Source organism: Tamandua tetradactyla, chromosome 12 (genome assembly GCF_023851605.1).
Source record: "Tamandua tetradactyla isolate mTamTet1 chromosome 12, mTamTet1.pri, whole genome shotgun sequence".
In the NCBI taxonomy this organism is placed as follows: Eukaryota; Metazoa; Chordata; class Mammalia; order Pilosa; family Myrmecophagidae; genus Tamandua; species Tamandua tetradactyla.
The window spans coordinates 74,431,483-74,455,124 of NC_135338.1; the positions used below are offsets into that span (position 1 = coordinate 74,431,483).

General features: G+C 38.7%; 1 protein-coding gene across 2 annotated transcripts in view; it reads right to left on the reverse strand.

Annotated features, from left to right (window-relative positions):
* NIPA1 (NIPA magnesium transporter 1) overlaps window positions 1-10,135 on the reverse strand; it is a 62,143-nt gene extending 52,008 nt beyond the window's left edge. The window contains exon 1 of one of the 2 annotated variants that reach the window (XM_077123969.1): window positions 9,970-10,135. In XM_077123969.1, the coding sequence (XP_076980084.1) occupies window positions 9,970-10,135 (166 nt within the window). Of the gene's footprint in view, window positions 1-9,418; window positions 9,934-9,969 lie in introns of those variants that run through there. The other variant, XM_077123970.1, reaches the window with a different exon arrangement.
* Window positions 10,136-23,642: the final 13,507 nt, after the last annotated feature.

Genomic DNA, 23,642 nt, shown 5'->3' on the forward strand with positions numbered 1-23,642 from the left:
ATGACCAAGTGGAATTTATCCCAGGAACCCAAGGTTGGTTTAACATCCCAAAAAAATCAATAGTATAATATGCCACATAATAGAATAAAGGGAAAAATCCTCACACAATCATCTCAGTAGATGTACAAAAAGCTTTTGACAAAATCCAATATCTATTCATGATTAAAAACACTCAACAAAGTAGGAACAGAAGAGAATGTCTTTAACTTAATAAAGGCCAGTCATGAAAAAGTCACAGGTAGTGTCATAATGATGAAAGACCGATGTTTTCCTACTAAAATCAGGAACAAAACAAGATGATATCCATTCTCACCATTTCCATTCAGCGTTGTACTAATAGTCAGGGCAATTAGGCAAGAAAATAAAATTTTAAAGGCATCCAGATTGGAAAGGAACAAGTCAAACTATCTCTATTTGCAGATGACATGATTTCATATACAGAAAATCCTAAGGAACATACTAAAAAAATTTTTTTAAAGGTAATAAACAGGTTCAGAAAGGTTGCAGGATACAAGATCAATATACAAAATCAGTTGCATTTGTATGCATCAGCAATGAATAATCAAAAAATGAAATTAAGAAAACCATTCTATTTATAACACCAAAACAAAAAAATACTTAGAAACAAATTTAACAAAATAAGTGAAAAACTTTTATTCTGAAAACTATAAAATATTATTGAAAGGTAATATACATAAAAGGAAAGACACCCCATATCTTAGATTGCAAGAATTATATTGTTAAGATGGCAATATCTTCTAAATTGACCTACAAATTCAATGCACGCTTTATCAAATTTTCAGCTGCATTTTTTGCAGGGACTGCCACACAGAACCTAAAATCCATATGGAACTGCAAGAGATCCAGAATAGCCATACAATCTTGAAAAAAAATACTTACACTTCCCAATTTCAAAACTTACTATAAAGCTACATATAGACCATTTGAACAGAATTAAGAGTCTAGAAATAAATCCTCACATTAAGAGTCCATTACCTTTCTTCAACGGCGCCAATCCTAACCCTAACCCTAGCCCTAACATATATTTGATAATATTTGGTAGGATTTAATTAAAGTCATCTGGGCCTGGGCTTTTATTTTTTTGTGGGTAGTTTTATTTTGTTTCATTTCATGACTAATTCAATCTCTTTGCTTGCTATATATCAGTTCAGATTTTCCATTTCTTTCCCATCATTTCACTGTTTTGTGTCTTCCTAGGAAACTTTTCTTTCATCTAGGTTATTTAATTTGTTGGCATACAGATGTTCACAGTATTCTCTTATAATCCTGTTTATGTTCATAATATTGCTAGTAATGTACCCTCTTTCATTATAAATTTTTATTCATTCGATTCTTCTCTCTTTTTTGCTTGGTCAATCTAGCTAAAGAATTTGTTCATTTTTATCTTTACAAAGAACCAACTTTGGGTTTGTTGATTTTCTCTATTGCTTTTCTATTTTTTATCTTATTCATTTACACTCAAGTGTTTATTGTTTCCTTCCTCCTGGTTGCTTTTTTGCTCTCCGTGTCCCCCCACCCCCACCCCATGTTTTAAGGTGTAAGATTAGGTTGTTGATTTGAGGTCTTTTGCCTTTTAAAAACAAATTTTAGCATTTGCAGCTATAAATTCTCTTGTACGCACTATTTAGCTGCATTCTATAAGTTATTGTACTTCGTGTTTTTGTTAACACTCATCTCAAAGTATTTTCTAATTTCTCTTGTGATTTCTTCTTTGACTCCTTTGACTCACTGGCTATTTAGGAACATGTTGGTTAATTCCCACACATTTGTTAATTTTCTAAATTTCCCTCTATTACTGATTTCTAAATTCATTCCATTGTGGCCGGAGAACATACTTAGTATTCTTTCAATCCTTTTCAATTTACTGATTTCTTGTTTTGTTGCCTAGAATATGGTCCATCCTGAGGAATGTTCCATTGCACCTGAGGCAAATTCTGCCTAGTTTTTCTATCCATTATTGAAACTTGGGTAGGAGACTTCCGACTGTGTGGTAGTTAGATTCAGGTGTCAACTTGGCTAGGTGAAGGTGCCTAGTTCTATTGCTTCGGACATGAGCCAATGGCATGTGAACCTCATCTGTTGCTGATTATATCTGCAGTCAGCTAGGAGGCATGCCTGCTGCAAAGAATGATGTTTGATTTAATCAGCTGGTGCTTAAATGAGAGAGCTCAACGTAGCACAGCCCAAGTAGCTCAGCATACCTCATCTCAGCACTTGCATCTCAGCACAGGCCCTTGGAGATGGATAAAGGAATCACCCTAGGGAAAGTTGTTAGAACCCAGTGGCCTGGAGAGAAGGTCAGCAGATATTACCCTGTGCTTTTCCACATAAGAAAGAACCTCAGATGAAAGTTAGCTGCCTTTCCTCTGAAGAACTACATGTTTTTAATGAAATAAATCCCTTTTTATTAAAAGTCAATCCATCTCTGATGTGTTGCATTCTGGCAGCTAGCAAACTAGAACAAACTGTTATTGTTGAATTGTCTATTTCTGTCTTTATTCTGTCAATTTTAGCATCATGTACTTTGGGGCTCTGCATATATATTTATATTTGTTATGTCTTCTTGATTGATTGATGTTTTCATTATGAAAAAATGTTCTCATTGTCTCTAGTTACAAATTTTGTCCTAAACTTTATATAGCTGCTCCAGCTCTCTTTTGGGAATAAGGATATATTATTTTCACTATTTTAAATAACTGTCAACATATTTCATTGCACAACACCTTGAAGCTCATTTTATGGGAGACGTACAATTTACTTAATTTTTTCAAATTCTATACATGATATAAAAAGATTTCAGGGGCTCTGGAATCTAGGAGGTAGTCATGGTCTTCCCTGTTGGGGGCAATGAAAGACTCAAAAGGTCATCTCCTTTTATTGTGATGATTATGGTTTTGCCATGGGTCCTTGTGAAGTTACAAAATTGCTGCTACAGCAGTAGCTGAACACGAAGGGATTTCCTACAGTGAAAGCTGGCTTAAGAACATAAGTAGCCAACACAGTGGGACCTATGAGTCTCCCCTTTCACTGCTACAGCTTTCCAAACCCATTAACTCCACACAGCACATGCTTTTGGCAGTTTGAAATTGCCCCAGTGTTCAAAATACTAAGTAACCTGAGATACCAGGTACCAAGGGTGGGAAAATGACAGGCTCTCAGATTCCCTTTATTCAAAGTTCACAGCATTCCAAGGAAACTTTCAGGTCTTTCCTCCTACTTCCCATGAGAAGCTTGTTTCTGCTGAAATCCACAAGGTGTTTAAGTCACCTTTTAAGCCAATATTAGGCCAATTTTTCCTGCTTCCATGAACATTAAATAAGTCAGCTTCTTCTGTATGCATACCTGCTCCACATCTCTGGCTGTAGATCAAAGTGACTTCCCTGCACATGGTGCCCAAGGGCCTCGGTCTGGTAGCATCCTCTGTACTCTGCCCTAAATGAGGCACATGGGTCTGTATGCCCACCCACCTGTGGCCAGGCTCCCTGTCACGCTAAATGCCCCAGATTCCTTCCTTCTGCTGGGAGGAGCCCCTGGGAGCCTATTCCATACTAGGCTTCAGCCTCTGTCCTAAATGGATATTTCAGTTACATCCTAAAACTACTGGGTTCCTTCAACTCCACCCTCAAGCATCACTGTCCTTAACCTCCCAAACTCACTCAGCAGCACCCATAGGAGGTACCTGTTCAGCCTCAAGCCTCTCTTCCTGACCAATGCCTCTATTCTATTACTCTTTAGGTCCTCTGGCCTCAGCAAGAATAGGGAGATACAGAATTATAGATTGTTGGGGAATGTTCTGTTTATTTGTTTCACAACACTTACGGTCCTAGGCATGAGGTGAAAAGTTAGCTCTAGCTAAGTCCTAGTGGCATTTTCCCTCATCGGATATCTTAGACGCTAGAGCAACTGAGACTTGGATGTTGCTCTAGCAACATCTAGCTGTTTATAACAGCTGAACTGTAAGACAAAGATGTGATTGTGCAAATACAAAAGACACTTGTCAGGATGATAATATCAACTGGCAGCAACACTATCCAACACAGGCTTGTGGCTTTTAAAATCTCCCATTTGGTCATAAATTTCATATCAGAAATTTCCTTATATATGACTTTCTAGTATAAAAATGCAACCAGTCATCTAACTTTACCTTTTGATTACACCACAGAAAATTACTTTTATTTGTATGCTCCTGATAGCAACAAATAGAAGTTGTGCAAAGAGCAAAGCAAGAGTCAGTGGGTTCTTCTATGTATGTACCCCAAAGAACTGAAACAGAAACTGAACAGATATTTGCATACCAATGCTCACAACAACATCATCCACAATTGCCAAAAAGTGGTAACAACTCCAGCGTCCACCAACAGATGAATGGATAAACAAAATGTGGTATATACATGCAATGGAATATTATTTAGCTATAAAAAGAATGAAGTTTGGCCCATTCTACAACATGGATGAACATATCATGTTGCGTGAAATAAGCCAAACCAAAAAGGACAAATATGGTTTGATTCCAACATTATGAATTAGATATGAAATATCTAGAATAAGCAAATTCATGGAGACAGTTAGTAGATTAGAGGTTACCAAGGGTCAGGGGAGAATGAGGGGGTATTGCTTATTAAGTATAAATTTCTATTTAGGGTGATGAAAAGTTTTTGTAATGGTTGGTGCTACAATTAAAATGGTAATTGGGAAATTCTGTTTTATATATGCAAGTCAACCACAATCAAAATTTAAAAGAAAGTGCAAATGGGTTGCTGTGTCCTTTGTAAACTTATCCCTTGACTTCAAAAACGCATAAAAAGATGCTACACAATTTTTACAGATTCTTAAAGAAGGATTAAAAATGAAGAAATTTTCTTTCTTGATACCATGTAGCCAGAAGAGGGCATTAAATATTAGAGTCAATTTGAGTTTTGGTGTTCAACTTATGATAAATTTGGTACCTGATGTTCTTTTGCATGTCAGTTAGTTAGGCAGAACTTATTTTCCTGAAGAAATAGTCTGGCAATCTTGAAAAAGAAGAACAAAATTGGAGGACATAACCATTTGACTTTAAGATTTACTATAAAATCAGTGCACTCGAGATTATTTAGTACTCACATGAGGACAGACACCAGATGATGGAATAAAATAGAGACGTGAGCAAAGAAGCCATCTCGTATGACTGTCTTCATACAAGTCATATGAGACACATATGACTTCAGCCCCAGCTAATAGTTGACTGCAAATGCCCCACAGACCCCCAAGCAAGCACTGCCCTGCTGAGCCCATGGATCTTCTTTAAAGAGCAGCCCCTTTATCATCTCTTTCTATGGAAACTGTATCAAGTAAGCCAGGTACAAGCTATGGAGCCTAGCCAATTCTACCTCTCACTCTATTATCACGCTATACTTTATCAATGATCTCTCAGGGTTAGATAAAAATCAGCTAGGGTTACAGATTTTCAGATATAGCAGGAATTCCAGATTCTGTTACTTACTAGAGGCTACAGATATATGAGGTCAACTGAGTATAACTTTAAAGCTCTGACATCTTTTCATAAATATAAGGTTCAGTTTCATCCTCCTTGCTTCATTTCTCACCTTATCAATTGCTTCTTCCTTGTTCCTCTCTCCTCAGAACAAGTTAGACACCATTACTGAGTATCCATCAGTAATGTCCAGGGCGCAGGACATGCACCCTACCCTGCCTTTGAAGAACTAAGATCTAGGTTGAATGCAGACAAGCGAACAGGCCACCATTCCACAGATTTCAGGGAGCAGGAGGGGGATGAGGACAGGAGTTGAGGGAATACTCAGGAGAGCAAGTGACCCCTATCTGTCAGGGTCTGAAGGCTTCTCAGAGGCAGGGGAAATTAAGGCAAACCCTAAGGACTACATGGGGAAGGGCAGTGTAGGCCTGTTTTTGTCTCTGGTGTTGGGGGTGTGTGCGTTCAGGTCCATGCCTGGGTGTCAAGAGCAAGGGAAAGGCAGGAAAGAAGCACATGCATGCATCCCAGAGGCCAGGAGCTCACAGACTTCAGGAATCTGGAAATTGGGATGTGTGGATCCCCATTTCCATTCACATGGGACAAACTACCCATCTTCCAAGTGCCTTAAAGGTCACATCTCTAAGCGGTACTCCTCTAGGGAGGAGATTATAAATCTGAAAGGATTTTTTAAATATCAGCTGGCTCATCCTGGTCTAGGGAATCCCACCTGGAGAGTTAATTAATTACCCAATTCTTAAAAGCCTCCAGCAAATTCGTGCGACTCTCCAAAAACCTATCCAATGCCATCCACTGGCCACACCCTTACTAACCAGTCCCTCCCAAGCAGCCACCCTCCCACAGACCCTCAAGTGCCGGGATGTGACCCTCCTGCACACCTCAACTGCCATTATAATGTTGTAACTGGTATGACACAAATGCCTTCACACCCAATCATCACCTGATCTCTCTTATTTAAACTCTACTTAAATCTGGGTTCTAGAACTAGATACAGTGTGCCTGATATGTGGACCCCATGCCTCCTTACTCACTTCCCATCCATCCCGCCATTCAAAATGTACCGCGATAACACCCCATTATGAGACCACCATGAAGAACATTTTCCTGCATTCCCCAGAATTGTATTAATTGTTAACAATCTGTAGGCTGATTCAGTAGGAAGGTCATTTTAAAAGGTGACAGCTATACTCTGTCAGAGGAAGCGATGTCCCCAAACCTACCAATAGAAGGACTGCAACCAGAATTGGTTCCCCTGAAGCTGAGACACTCCCTCTAGAAATGCTGCAGCCTGTTAATTCATTTAAAGTTAAAACTCTAGGACTTGAGATGTTGTTTTTATAGCATAAGGCAGTCAGTCTCCCTTAACTCAGGAGCTTCATTTACTACCTTGTCAATTGCTTTTTCCTTGTTCCTCTCTTCTCCATTTCAAACATTTCATAATTAGCAAGCCTGTTGCTTACTGGCAGATGTGGGAAGGACTTTATGGGGAATATATTCTAAAGCTGCTGTATCAGACATTGGGCACATCTGATATTCAGAAATATCCACTGGAGAAATCAACTAAATTGATCAAAACAAGACTATATTATATGTCTCTCTCCCATCATTGTAAATAACAATGCTAGCTTGAATTTAGGTAGCAAAGTAGTGAATACCACACTTTCACTTTCAAGGTATAGAATGTAGGTGTAAATAACACCATCAATCTTATGATGGTGGTTTTTTGGGGGAGGTTTGTTTATATTTTATTTTCTTATTATTGATCAATTCCCTTCAACATATAAGCTGAGTTGAAATAGTATAATTAGTTTTACTTGATTTTCTATATAACTAAAGTCCACACTTTATGCAGATTGCTTTAATTTTTCTCTAATGTCCTTTTTATGTCCCTGGATCCCATCCAGAACACTACATCACATTTTGTCATCGTGTCTTCTTAGGCTTCACTTGGCTGTGAGAATTTCTCCATGTTTTTGATGAGTTTGACCACTTTGAGGAGGATTGGATCAGGTATTTTGTAGAATGCCCCTCAGTCCGGATTTGTCAGATGTTTTCCTCATGGTTAGACTGGAGTTGTGGATTTTGGGGAAAAAGACCACAGAGGTGAAGCACCCTTCTCGTCTCATCATATCAAGGACACACATTTTGTTTCTTCATCTGCCCTAAAGACCATCAAACTCACAAATTCCCAAAGAAAGTGTTACTGCCCAGACATCAGTTTCTTCTTAGACACACACCTACACTCTTGGGAAATCGTACTTGGTTTGATTTAGATTTTAGGCAAAGACAGCAATTTCACTATTTCACTTAGAAGTAGAATTCTTTAAGCAAATATCCATGGTTTCATACTTTCATGAAAGGTTTCCAGGCCCTTTATCTCTTTCCTTTCAAAGCTCTGTGAGCATGTATCTGGCTCAAGGTTCTGAGAAGGTTGCGCCTGTGTTCTGAAATCTGGATGGCTAGTAAATGAATGACTTCCTTCCACAACCCATCACCTAACAGTCCCACCCTTTCCCGGAGAATATACTGCACTGACCTTGTAAGAACAGAGTTAATCACCCCAAGATTTTCCCAATCCCTATGGAAGCAACATTTATCTTCAGTTCAAAACATGCTACATCAGGAGTCCACTAAACTTCTGTCCCTGGCCTCTCTCAGCACATCCCTCACTTTCCACCTCATTAAGGTGTGGTGTTCTGGTGGGGGTATTCACCCAGGGAGATACTCAGTGGGCCTGTTTGCTTGTTGGGTTTTTAATCTGCCTTGAATTTTGTTCAAACTGAAGAGCCCTGACTGTTGAGATGTGTTCTAGTTTGCTAGCTGCCAGAATGCAATATACCAGAAATGGAATGGCTTTTCAAAAGGGGAATTTAATAAGTTGCTTGTTTACAGTTCTAAGGCCGAGAAAATGTCCCAATTAAAACAAGTCTAAAGAAATGTCCAATCAAAGGCATCTGGGGAAAGATACCTTGGTTCAAGAAGGCCAATGAAGTTCAGGGTTTCTCTCTCAAGTGAGAAGGCACATGGCGAACACAGTCAGGGCTTCTCTCTCAGCTGGAAGGGCACATGGCGAACACAGCATCATCTGCTAGCTTGGTCTCCTGGCTTCCTGTTTCATGAAGCTCCCTGGGAGGTGTTTTCCTTCTTCATCTCCAAAGGTCGCTGGCTGGTGGACTCTCTGCTTCATGGTGCTGCAGCATTCTCTGCTCTCTCTGAGTCTCTCTGAATCTCCAAAATGTTTCCTCTTTTATAGGACTTCAGAAACTAATCAAGACCCACTCAAATGGGTGGAGACATGTCATCCCATCCCCTAATCCAGTTTGACAACCATTCTTAACTAAATCACATCAACCAGGGAGATGATCTCATTACAGTTTCAAATATACAGTATTGAATAGGGATTATTCTACCTTTAAGAAATGAGATTTATATTAAAACATGGCTTTTCTTAGGGGACATACTTCCTTTCAAACCAGCACAAGATGGATCAAATCTAAAGCAGAGCTGGCTCGATCAAGGACACTCAGGAACAAGCCAAGGAGAGAAGAGACCTCTTAGTGGACCCTGCTGTCTTGGCGTGGCAACTCCAGGAAGCGAGAAATTCAGCAGGGCTTGCTCTCCAAAGTACGCTCCACGCTGTGAACCACAGCAAAGGTAGGAACCCATCAGTCCTCTGAGCATGCTGTAGGCTCCAAGCATTTCTAGGACATCGCTCTGGGGGAGGCTTGTCTGGCAGTTAGGACCGTCTGGGCACGAAGAAGTAGGAGTCTAGTTGGAAACAACTGATGAAACCCTATAATATTGAAGTAGGCCTCTTCAGCCGCTAGGGAGAAAAACAGTGGAGGCGAAACAGCTTCCTTTACACGGAGTGCACCCAGTAACCCCGAGCAGGGTTTGGAGATATACCTGAAGGCAAAGGTGGGGCCGCCTCGGAGACTCTTCGGAGGTGATGTTCTTACCAACAACGCGCATCCGTCTTGGGGCTGGGGACTGGACGCATGTGCTTTGGCGCAACTAGGGACGGTGGTCCTTAACACGCTGTGCCCCCACTGGGTCCGGGTCTCCCCGCTCCCGACCGTCGCAGCCCAAGCAAGCCGGGCCCTAGACTCCGGCACCCGTATTTACATTATAACTTAGTGAACTTGCCTCCCAAACGATTCTAGGTCACCCTGGGAAAACGCGGCCTCATATTAATCAAATCTCAAAGGCAGCGGTCATCACGAGGCAGACGATCAAACCCAGCTCGGCGCTCTATCACCACCTGCCGGGGACCCCACCCCGCAGGGAACCCCACCCCACAGGGAGTCCAACCCTGCTGGGACCCTACATTCCAGAGATGGCGGAGGCGTGCACCGGCTCGGAGCGACTTATCCCGGACCGCCCCTCGCAAAGCACCCCCCGCCCCGCGCTGCGACCTGGTCGCTCCCCCCACCCTCCTCCAACTCGGCCGGGCCTACCTCGCCGTTTGGCTCGCACAATGCCCTTCTTCTGCAGCACAAACGTAGACCCGTTCACCAGGCTAGAAACCACGGCCACGCCCAGGCCGAGTGACACAGCGGCGGGGCTCGGGCTGCGCGCCCCCTCCCCGGCCGCTGCCGACACCGCTGTCGCTGCAGTCCCCATGCCGCCCGCGCCCTCCGCACCCTCCGCACCCTCCGCGCCTGCGCCTGCGCATCCGCCGCGCCCGCCAGGGGCTAAGGAGGGAGCTGAGCGGGAGGGGTAAACCCGGGTTTCCCTGGACTGGGGTGTGGTCGCGGGCGCGTTGGGGGGCCAGGGATTCCGAGGTGCCGGGGAATGGCCCGGGGAGGGATAGGGGATCCAGGGCCTTGGCGTAAGAAGGGGCGGGGTTTCGCGCTCCTGGCTGGGTGGGCACTGAGGAGTTCCTGGGCTACCCGGAGCCAAAGGGCGAGGAAAGGGAGGGGGCAGGGTCTCCAAGAGGCTAAATTGCGGGGCAGGGATGGGGAGAGGCACCCACCGAGGCTCCGCCGAGAGTAGGGGGAAACTCGGAGAGTGAGGACCTAGGACTTGAAGGAGTTGGGGCTGGGGGACTTAGGGGAGGACAGGCCACCAGTCCCAGAATTAACCACCCCTGGCCCAACAGCAAGTCTTTCAGTCAGGAGTTTCTCTCAGATTTTCTTTTTTTAAAGAGAAGTTGTGTTTATAGAAAAATCACCCATAAAATACAGAATTCCCATAAACCACCCTATTATTAACATCTTGCATTGGTGCGGTACAGTTGTTACATTTAATGAAAACACATGTTATAATTGTATTATTAATTATAGTCCATGGTTTCTTAACTTAGGGTTCACTGTGTTGTGCAGTTCCATGGATTTTTTTTTAAATAGTAACATCTATACAACCTAACATTTCTCTTGTTCGGCATATACAAATATTGAATTCAGTGCTGCTCATTAGTTCACAATGTTGTGCTGCTATTGTCATCATCGCTTATGCAAACTTACATCTTCCCAAATAAAAGCTACATTTTAAACATTAACTTCCTATTCCCTAACTCCAACCATTCCATTGGCAATCTATATTCTAGATTCTGACTCCATTATTTTCCCCATTCTAATTATTACATATCAGTGTAGTCATACAATATTTGTCCTTTTCTGTCTGGCTTATTTCTCTCAACAAGTCCTCATGGTTCATCCATGTTGCCTCAGGTATTAGAACTTTATTTTTACTTGTAACTGTTGGGTTCCCTAGAAAAGCTGCGTTCTCTAATTCTGATTCTGAATTGTTGGGTGGGATCTTTTTTATTAAGTTGTTTCCACAGAGGTGTGACCCACCCAGTTGTGGGTGGGACCTTTTGATTAGGTGGTTTCCATGAAGATATATCTCCACCTATTCAAAGTGGGGCTGCTTACTGGAGTCCTTTAAGAGGGAACCATTTTGGAAAGAACCAACAGAGCCAACAGGAGACCCAGATGTTTGGAGATGCAGAAAGTAAATGCCCCTGGGAGAAGCTGTTTGAAACCAGAAGCCAAAGGACCAGCAGATGCCAGCTTTCCCAGCTGACAAAGGTGTTTCAGACCCATAAGCCTTTCTTGAGTCAAGGTATTTTTTCCTGGATACCTTACTTGGGACATTTTTATGATCTTAGAACTGTAAACTTGTGACTTAGTAAGTTCCCATTATAAAAGCTGTTCCATTTCTGGTATATTGCATTCTGGCATCTTTAACAGCGAATACACCATACAGTCCATTGAAAGTATACATTCAGTGGCTTATAGTATTGAGTTGTGCATTCATCAACAAAAGCAATTTTAGAACATTTTCATTACTCCATAAAGAAAAACTCCATACACCTTAGCAGTCATCTCTCAATACCTCTATCATTCTCCAGCTCTATATAACCATTGACCTAATTCTGTTGCTATTTTTTATTCATATTTATATTTTATACAAATGGAATTGTACCATATATAGTACCTGTGTCTGGGTCTTTCATTTAGCATAATGTTTTTAAAATTTTTTAACTAGATAAGTTATAGGTTTACATAAAAGTCATATGAAAAATGCAACATTTCCACATACCTCCCTACTGATAACACTTTGTATTGGTGTGGAAAGTTTGTTGCAATTGATGAAAGAATATTAAATACTACTGTTAACTATAGTCTATAATTTGCATTAGGTGTATTTATCCAATATACCACCTTATTATTAACACCTTGTAAAAGTGGTATACATTTGTTATAGTTAATGAAATAACATTCTTACATTTCTACTGTTAACCACAGTCCATCTGCCACAACAGGGTTCACTATGTTATGCAGTCCCATGCTTTATCCTCTAGCTTTCCTTCTAGTGACATACATGACCCAAAAATTCCCCTTTAAATCATTTTCACACATATAATTCAGCAATGTTAATTATACCCATAATAATGTGCTACCATCACCACTAATTCCAAATGTTTACAATCAACCTAATTAGAAATTCTGCACAAATTAAATATCAGCTCCGTTTTCTTTTTTAATTTATTTATTTATTAATTAAAAAATTTAACAACAAACAAACAAAAGCATGAACATATGATCATTCCGTTCTACATATATAATCAGTAATTCACAATATCGTCACATAGTTGCATATTCATCATTTCTTAGAACAGTTGCATCAATTCAGAGAAAGAAATAAAACTAAAACAGAAAAAAAAAAGATTACACATACCATACCCCTTACCCCTCACTTTCATTGATCACTACCATTTCAAACTAAATTTATTTTAACATTTGTTCCCCCTATTATTTATTTCAGCTCCCTATTTTCTACCCCTTTCTATCTCCTGGTAACATATATTCTAGATTCTAACTCCATGAGTTTGCTTATTATAGTTAGTTCATATTAGTGGGATCTTACACTAGCTGTCATTTGTGTCTGACTTTTTTCACTCAAATGATGTCCTCAAGATTATCCATGTTGTCACATATTTCAGAACTTCACTCCTTCTTACAGCTGAATAATATCCTATTGTGTATCTACAGCATAGATTGTTTATCAGTCCATCAGTTGATGGACACTTGGGTTGCTTCCATCTTTCGGCAATTGTAAAAAATGCCACTGTGAACATTGATGTGCAAAAGTTTGTTTACACCCCTGCTTTCAGTATTTCTGAGTATATATCTAATAGCAGGGTTGCTGGATCATATGGAAATTCTATACTTAGCTTCTTGAGGAATTGCCAAACTGTCTTCTACAGCGGCTGCACCATTGTACCTTCCAACCAGCAGTGAATGAGTGTTTCTGTTTCTTACACATCTTCTCCAACACTTGTAGTTTTCTGGGTTTTTAAATTGTGGCTTTTCTAAGAAACTGTGAAATGATATCTCATTGTATGTGTGTGTGTTTACGTTTTTATTGTGAAGTATAAAATACATACAAAGAAGCAACACATTCCAAAGTACATTGTAATAAGTAATTATAGAACAGATTTCAAAGTTTGGTATGGGTTACAGTTCCACAAATTTAGGTTTTCCATTTAGCTGCTCCAAGACATTGGAGACTAAAAGAAATAACAATATAGTGATTTAGCAGTTATACTCATTTTTTGAATCCTTTATTTTCTGTTATAACTTCTCCTCCTTTGATTCTTCTCCTAGTCTTCAGGGGTATTTGGGCTATGCCCACTCTACATTTTTCATGTTAGAAAGGGGTATCGATGGTATGGGATAGGGGGATGGAACTAGTTGATGTTCTTGGAGAGGCTGGCCCCTCTGCATTTCAGGACTTAGCAGGTCTAGGAACCCATCTGGAGGTTGTAGGTTTTTAGAAAGTAATCTTAGTGTGTGAAAATTTGTAGACTCTCAGATAGAGCCATAGGTGTTCTTTAGGGTAAACAGGAATGGTATTGGTTGGGGTTTGGCAAACCATGATAATTGGCAATATCTAGCTGAAGCTTGCATAAGAGTAGCCTCGGGAGTAGTCTCTCAACTCTATTTGAACTCTCTTAGCCACTGATACATTATTTTGTTACATTTCTTTTCCCCTTTTGGCCAGGAAGGTATTGTCTATTCCATGATACAAGGTCCAGGCTCATCCGTAGGAGTCATTCCCTAAGTTGCCAGAGAGACTTTCACTTCTGGATGTCAAGTCCCAGGTAGGGGAGAGGCTGATAATTTTACTTGCAGATTTGGGCCTAGAGAGAGGCCGCATCTAAGCAGCGAAAGAAGTTTGCTGGAAGTAACTCTTAGGCATACAGTAGGTTCACTTAGCTTCTCCACTACAGAAATAAGCTTCACAAGAACAAGCCAAAAGATCAAGGGCTTGGCCTATTGACTTAGTAGTCCCTAATATTCGAGGCAGTATCAGGGTTTCCCTGGATAAAATTTAATAGTTCCATATGTTTTCTCCCATCCCTTTTTGGACTTTGCAATGTTTTAAATTATCTGCTTAACATATTCTTGTCTCATACAGTAAGTGAAGTTCTAAAATGCAGACAGTGTAATCCTTCCTCCTATATTCTAATTCACCTGAGTCCCAACTCAGTTGACTTCTTTCTAATCTCTAATTGAAGTCTGATCTACTTTTCAGTTTCTTTAACAGTTGTTGTATGTAACAATGCTGACTTTCAGATCTGCAGAACTCCAGCACTGAGTCTTAAGTGTCACACAACCAAAGTCCCAGGGAGATACTAGTTTATACATATATAGCACAACATCTCAAAATCTAGGAAAAAAGTGAACTAATATTTACAGCTCTGACCTAAATGTGACTGCTATAAGAGCTTGCTACGCCCCAATTTTCTTATAAGTATTTTCTAAAGAGACCATACAATATTTGTTCTTTTGTTTCTGACTTATTTTGCACCATATAATGTCCCCCATTGCATGCCTACTTGTTGCATGCCTCAAGACTTCATTCCTTTCTGCCGCCACATGATATCCCATCATATGTATACACCATAGTTCACCATTCTATTTCTTAATCAATGTATTCTTCAGCCACATCCATCTGTTGGGCATCATGTATAATGTCCAACCAAAGTCAACAATCCATGTTCACATTATTTTCACTTAGTTGTACAATCACCAACACTCTCAGTTTTAGACAACTTTCCTTGTTCCAAAGAGAAAAGTGACTGATAAGCATACCTTCACCAGACAGAAAATCCAACCCACCCCTTAACTCTTTTTTTTTTTTAACATGGGCAGGCACCAGGAATGGAACCCGGGTCTCCAGCATGGCAGGTGGGAACTCTGCCACTGAGCCACCATTTCCCATCCTCCCCTTAACTCTTGTTCTTTCCCCCCAATTGCTTACCAGTGACATTGCTATGGTACTGTTGATGTCTTCCTGTTAAATATTGACCATAGAATGCAATAGTAGCTTACTCCCTATACCCCTGTATTATTGACTCTTTGTACAAGATTCAAGTCTTTGAAATGGTTCATTCAAAAACTTATTTATATTTGTAGTATTAATCAGTGGGATGCATGGCTCTAACCAACTCCTATCAGTCATATTCACCCTCAATGTGGCAATATTAATTATACACGCACTAAAGAACTGCCTTCACTTCTATCCATTCCCTTATATTTACGTTCAACCTCATTCCTTTCTATTCTGTGTATAAGCCTCTTAGTTTCTCTTTACCAGAATCATAGTAGCAAATTCATATAGTATCTGTCCTTTTGTGTATGGCTTATTTCACTCAGCATTATGTTGTCTAGGTTCATCCATGTTATCATATGCTTCAGGACCTCATTTCATCTTACTTCTGCATAATATTTCATATATACTATATATAATACATATATTATATATAATTATATATATATATATATATATATATATATATATATATATATACTATTTTCTTTATCCACTTGTCTGCTGATAGACACTTGGATTGTTTCCATCTTTTGGCAATTGTGAATAATAGTACTAAGAACATAACTGTGCGAATGTCTGTGTCACTGCTTTCAGCTCTTCTGGGTATATAGTGAGTATGGTACTACTGGGTCATAGGGCAACTCAATATTTAGTTTTGTAAGAAACCACAAAACTGTTCTCCATAGTGGCTATACCATTTTACATTCCCACCAGCAGTGTATAAGTGTACCAATATCTTCATATACTCTCCAACATTTGTAGTTTTATGTTTGTTTAATAGCAGTCATTCTTATATATGTGAAGCAATATCTCGTAGTCTTGATCTGCATTTCGCTTATGGCTAATGAAGATGAGCATCTCTTCATGTTCTATTTAGCCAACTATATTTGGCTTTGGGAAAATATCCATTCATATCTTTAGCCCATTTTATAATTGGGTTGTTTGTTCTTTTGTTGTTGAGATGTAGGATTTCTTTATTTATACAGGATATCAAACTTTTATCCTATATGTGATATATCAAACCTTTATCCTATATCCAAATATTTTCTCCCATTGAGTTGGCTGCCTCTTCATCATTTTGACAAAGTCTTTTGACGTGCAGAAGCATTTGATTTTGAGAAGTTACCATTCATTTATTTCATTTCATTGCTTGTACTTTGGGTGTAAGGTTTAGGAATCTACCTCCTATTACTAGTTCTTGAAGATGTTTCCCTATATTTTCTTCTAGGAGTTTTATGGTACTAGCTCATATATTTAGGTCTTCAATCCATGTTGGGTTAGTTTTTATACAGAGTGTTAGTTATTGATATCCAGTTCTTCCATGCCCATTTATTGAGAAGACTATTCTATCAGTTCAGTGGATTTGGGGACCTTGTCAAAGATCAATTGACCATATATTTAATAGTCTATCTCCATACTCTTAAAGTTCCATTGTTTAATACGTCTATCCCTGTGCCAGAACCATGCTGTTTTGACCACTTTGTCTCTCTAATAAGTTTTAAAAGCAAGAAGTGTTAGTTCTCCCCTTTTGTCCTTCTTTGCCAGATATTTTTAGCTTTTCAAGGTCCTTTCTGCTTCCAAATGAATTTGATAACTAGCTTTTCAGTCTTCAAAATAGGTTGTTGGAGTTTTGATTTCTATTGCATTGAATCTGTAGATCAGTTTGCATAGAATTGACATCTTAACTACATTTAACCTTCCTGTGCATGAGCAGGGAAGTTCTTTCCACCTATTTAGAATTTCCTTGATTCCTTTTGGCAATGTTTTGTAGTTTTCTGTATACAGGCTTTTTACATCCCTGGTTAAGTTTATTTCTAGATTGTTGATTCTTTTCATTGCTATTTTGAATGGATTTTGTTCCTTAATTGTCTCCTCAGTTATGTCATTGCTTGTGTATAGAAATATTGCTGATTTGAGCACATTAATCTTGTACACTGCCACTTTGCTGAATTTGTTTATTAGCTCAAGAAACTTTGTTGTAGATTTCTCAGTATTTTTCAAGTATAGTATTATGTCATATGCAAATTTTAAAAGTTCTGCTTCTTCCTTTCCAATTTGGATGCCTTTTATTTCTTTTCCCTGCCTGATTGCTCTAGCTAGAACTTCTAGTACAATGTTGAATAATAGTGGTGACAGAGGGCGTCCTTATCTCATTCCTGATCTTAGGGCAAAGACATTCAGTCATTCACCATTATGTGTGATGATGGCTATTGCTTTTTCATATATGTCTTTTATTATATTAAAGAAGTTTCTTCAATTTCTACCTTTTGAAATGTTGTTATCAGAAAAGTGTTCAATTTTGCTGAATTCTTTTTCAGCATCAATCGACATATTCATGCAATTTTTTCCTTTTGATTTGTTATTGTTCTGTATTAATTGATTGATTTTCTTGTGTTAACCACCCTTGCATTCCTGGTGTAAACACCATTGGTTTTATGTATAATTCTTTTAATGTGTTGTTAAGTTCGATTTGCTAATATTTTTGTTGAGAATTGCATGTATGTCCATTAGAGAGATTGGCCTGTAGTTTTCCTTTCTTATAGCATCTTTATTTTTGTTATTAAAATGATATTAGCTTCATAAAATGATGTGCTGGTTTGAAAGGATGTATGTGCCCTAGAAAAACTATGTTTTAATCAAAATCCCATTTCGTAAAGGCAGAATAATCCCTACTCAATATTGTATGCTTGAATCTGCAATTAGATCATCTTCCTGGAGTAACCTATCAAGAGTGGCTGTTAAGCTGGATTAGGTGGAGACGTCTCCCCCCATTTGGGTGGGTCTTGATTAGTTTACTGGAATCCTATAAAAGCTGAAACATTTTGGAGAATGTGAGAGATTTCTGAGAGAGCAGAGAATGACATAGCCATGAGAAGCAGAGAGTATACCAGCCAGCGACCTTTGGAGATGAAGAAAAACACCTCCTGGGGAGCTTCATGAAAGGAAACCAGGAGAGAAAGCTAGCAGATGATGCCATGTTTGCCATGCCTTTTCATATGAGAGAGAAACCCTGACCCTGTTCACCATTTCCCTTCTCACTCAAGAGAGAGACCCTGAACTTCATTGGCCTTCTTGAACCAAGGTATCTTCCCTTGATATCTTAGATTGGACATTTCTGTAGACTTATTTTAATTGGAACATTTTCTTGGCTTTAGAACTGTAAACTAGCAACTTATTAAATTCCCCTTTTAAAAGCCATTCCGTTTCTGGTATATTGCATTCTGGTAGCTAGCACACTAGAACAAATGAGTTAGGTAGTGTTCCTTTTTCCTCAATTTTTTGGAAAAGTTTGACCAGGATTGGTCTTAGTTCTTTTTGGAATGTTTGATAAAATTCCCCTGTGAGGCCATCTGGCTCTGGGCTTTTCTTTGTAGGAAGATTTTTGAAGACTGATTGAATCTCTTTACTTGTGACTGTTTTTTTTAGATCTTCTGTTTCTTTTTGAGTCAGTGTAGCTCATTTGTGTGTTTGTAGGAATTTTTCCATTTCACCTAAGTTGTCTAGTTTGTTAGTGTGTAGCTAGCTATTCATACTGTGCTGGTTTATAACTGTTGTTGTACCCCAGGAAAGCCATGTTCTTAAACCATCATTCAGTACTATTGGGTGGTATCTTTTTTATTGTTTCCATGGAAATGTGACCCACCTATTTGTGGGTGGTACCTTTTGATTAGGTGGCTTCCATGAAGATGTGTCTCCCCCCATTCAAGGTGAAGTTGCTTACTGGACCCTTTAAGAGGGAACCATTTTGGAAAAAGCTTCAGAGCCAACAAGGCGGACAGATTTGGAGCTGAAGAAAGAAAAAACACCTGAGAAAGTTATTTGAAACAAGAAAGCAAAGACCCCAGCAGATGCCAGCTATGTGCTATCCCAATTGACAGAAGTATTCTGGGCTCAATGGCCTTCCTTGAATCAATGTATCTTTTGCTGGATACCTTATTTGGACATTTTTTGTAGCCTTAGAACTATATTAATGCAACTTAATAAATTCCGTTTTTAAAAAGCCATTCCAACCTCTTTTGTTGCTCAGATGTGGCCTCACTCTCTCTAAGCTCAAGTCTGCAAGTGAAATCATTGTCCTTCCCACTATGTGGTACATGACATCCAGGTATGAACGTCTCCCTGGTGATGTAGGCAATGACTCCCAAGGATGAATCCAGATCTGGCACTGTGAGGTCAACAATTGCATCCTGACCAAAAGGGGGAAAAGAAGTATAACTAATAAAGTTTCAGTGGCAGAGAAAGTTCAAATAGAGTTGAGAGACTACTTGGGAAGTTGCTCTTATGCAAGCTTCAGTCAGACCTTGCTACCTATCATGGCCTGCCAACTCCTAATCAAGACCATTCCAGTCAATTGTAAAGAACCCCTAGGACAATATATAAGACCCCCCACAAGGGTTCCATGCACTAGAGTAACTTTCCACAAACTTACGACCTCCAGATGGGCCCTGGTTCATATAAGTCCTGAAACCTAGCCAGCCTCTCCAGAATATCAGATAGTTCCATTCCTCTACCACATATTGGTGACAGACCATTCCAATATGAAAAAGTTAGAATGACCATAGCCCAAACACCCCTAAAGAGAGGGATGGAAAGATCAAAGGTGATGGTGGATTTATACAGAGAAAATAGGATTTAACAAATAAATATGAATGCTAAATCATTAAATTGACATCTCTTTTAGTCTCCAGGATTTTAGAACAGCTAGAAGTTAAAACCTAAAATTGTGGAATTGTAACCCATGTCAAATTCTGAAATACGTTCTACAACTAATTGTGGTTCTGTGCTTTAAGATTTATAACTTTCTTGTATATATGTTATTTTTCACACACAAAAAAACAACAAGGAAAAAAGTTATTGTGATGATAAAAAAATATTTAAACCCTCTAGCCTCCTATATTATGGAGCAACTAGAAGGAAAAATATGAGTGGATCATTCTTTGCTTTGTATATTTGTTATACTATACAATAAAAAAAGTTAAAAATTTAAAAAGTCATTCCCTTTCTGGTATAATGCATTCTGGCAGCTTTAACAAATTAAAACATATATATCCTCTTATGATTTTTTTTTTTAATTTCTTCAAGGTCCATGGTAATGACTGCCCTCTATATTTCTGAATTTGTTTATTTGCATCCTCTCTCTTTTTTTACCTTGTCAGCCTAGCTCAAGGTCCATCGATAATATTGATTTTCTCAAAGAACCAACTTTTGGTTTTATTGATTCACTCTAATGTATTTTTATTCTCCAATTCATTTATTTCTGCTTTTATCATTGTTATTTCTCTTCTATTTGCATTGGGGTTAGTTTTCTGTTCTTCCTCTAGTTTCTCCAGTTAAGCAGTTAAGTCCTCAATTTTTGCCCTTTCTTCTTTGTTTTAACTTTTTTATTGTAAAATATAACGTATATACAAAGCAAAGAAAGAAAAAAACAGTAGTTTTCAAAACGCACTTCAACAAGTAGTTATAGGACATAACCCTGAGTTTGTCATGGGCTACCACACTATCATCTCAGATTTTTTCTTCTAGCTACTCCAGAACATTGGAGGCTAGAAGGAATAAATATTTTTTTATAATCACAATTGACATTTTTGTGTGAAAAATAACATATATACAAAAAAGCAATAAATTTCAAAGCACAGCACAAAAATTAGTTGTAGAACAGATTTCAGAATTTGGTATGGGTTACAACTCCACAATTTTGGGTTTTTACTTCTAGTTGTTCTAAGATACTGGAGACTGAAAGAAATATCAACATAATGATTCAGCAATCATACTCATTTGTTAAGCCCTACCTTATCTGTATAACTCCACCATCACCTTTGATCATTCTCCCACTCTTTAGGGATATTTGGGCTATGCCCACTCTAACTTTTTCATGTTGGAAGGGCTGTCAGTAATAAGGAGTAGGGAGGTGGAACTAGCTAATGTCCTGGAAAGGTTGGTCCCTCAGGTTTCAGGACTTATCTGATCCAGGGACCCATCTGGAGGTTGTAGGTTTCTGAAAAGGTACCCAATACATGGAACCTTTGTAGAAGCTTATATATTGACCTAGGTGTTCTTTAGGATTGGCTGGAATGGTTTTGGTTGGAGTTTTGCAAGTTATGATTGGTAGCAATGTCTAACTGAAGTTTGCCTAAGAGCAATCTCGAGAGTAGTCTCTCCACTCTATTTGAAATCACTGATAACTTATTTATTACACTTCTTTCCCCCTTTTGGTCAGGATGGCATCTTCTTTTTTAATATAGGCATTTAGAGCAATAATTTCCCTCTCAGCACTGCCTTTGCCACATTCCATAAGTTCTTATATGTTGTATTCTCCTTTTCATTCATCTTCAGATATTTGATGATTTCTCTAGCAATGTCTTCTTTGACTACTGATTAAGAGCACATTATTTGATCTTCATATATTTATGAACATCCCGGTTCTTTGGTGGTTATTGAATTCTGGCTTAGTTTCATTATGATCAGAGAAAGTACTTTGTATAATTTCAATTTTTTAAATTTATAAAGACCAGTTTTGTGCCCAGCATATGCTCTGTCCTGGAGAACGTTCCACAATCCCTAAAGAAGAATGTATATCCTGGTATTTTGGGGTGTAACAATCTATATATGTCTGTTAGGGCTAATTCATTTATGAGGTCATGTAAGTTCTCTATTTTCTTGTTGATCCTCTGTCTAGTTGTACTATCTATAGAGGAGAGTGGTGTATTGAAGTATGCCACTGTTATTGTAGAACATCTATCACTCACTTCAGTTTTGTCAGTTTTGCCTCATGTACTTTGGAGCTCCTTGATTGGAGCATAAACAATTATGATTATTATTTCTTCTTGGACTATTGTCCCTTCTATTAATATGTAGTGTTCTTCCTTGTTTCTTACGATGTCTTTACATTTAAAATCTACTTTGTGTGATCTTAGTGTACGTAATCCTGCTTTCTTTTGTTACAGCTTGCATGGAACACTTTTTCCATCCTTTCACTTTTAATCTATTTGTATCCTTGAATCTAATGGGTCTCTTGTAAGTAGCATATAAATGGATCATATATTTCTTAATCCATTCTACCAATTTATATCTTTTAATTGGTGAGTATAGGCCATTAACATTCAAAGTTATTACTGTAAAGGCATTTCTTGAATCTACTATCTTATCTTTTGATTTGTATTTGTCAATTCTATATATTCTTTTCCTTCTTTCTCTTTTAATCTTTTAGCTAACATTTACTGGTACTCTTCAGTTCTGTACCGCCCTCCAGAACCTCCTCTCCTCTATTTTTTTTCAGCTGACAGAACTCCCTTTAGTATTTCTTGTAGAGCCAGTCTTTTGTTGACAAATTTTCTCAGCCTTTGTCTGTCTGTGAAATTTTAATCTCTTCCTCACTTTTCTTTCCTTTTTTTTTTTTTTTTTTTAATATGGGCAGGCACCAGAGATTGAACCCGGGTCCTCTGGCATGGCAGGCAAATATTCTTGCCTGCTGAGCCACTGTGGCCCACCCTCTTCCTCACTTTTGAAGGACAGTTTGGCTGGATAAAGAATTTTTTATTGTAAGTCTTTCTCTTTCAGGACTTAAATATACCAAACCACTACCTTTTTGCCTCCATGGTTTCCGTTGAGAAGTCCAAACTCAGTTCTTTATGGTTTCCTTATATGTGGCAAGTTGCTTTTCTCTTGCCTCTTTATGACTTTCTGTTTCTCTTCAGCATTTTGGCAGACTGACTAGTATGTGTCTTGGAGCAGGTCTGTTTGGATTTATTCTATTTGAGGTTCATTGGGATTCTTTGATTTGCATGTTTATGTCTTTTATAAGGGTTGGGAAGTTTGCCTGCAAATCTCCTCTACTTGTCCTCCCAGCCCCTACTAGTCTCTTCTCCTTCTTGGACACTGTTGATTCTTATATCTGGGCACTTTGTTTTGTCCAACATTTCCCTGAGATCCAATTCAAATTTTTCCATCTCTTTTGCCATTTGTTCTTTTGTGCATTCCAATTCAATTACACTGCCCTCTAATTCACTTATTCTTTCTTCTGCCTCTTCAAACCTATCAATGTGTATCTCTAGTATATTTTAAATTTGCTTTAAAGTATCTTTGATCTCTGTGATATTTACTATTTTTCTACTTTTTTTTCAAATTCTTCTTTATGCTCTTCTAGTGTCTCCTTTTTTAAAAAACTTTTTATTAATTAAAAAAAATTACAAGAAAGAAACACAAACATTCCCAGCACATACACTCAGCAATTCACAGTATCATCACATAATTGCATATTCATCATCATGACCGTTTCCCAGAACAT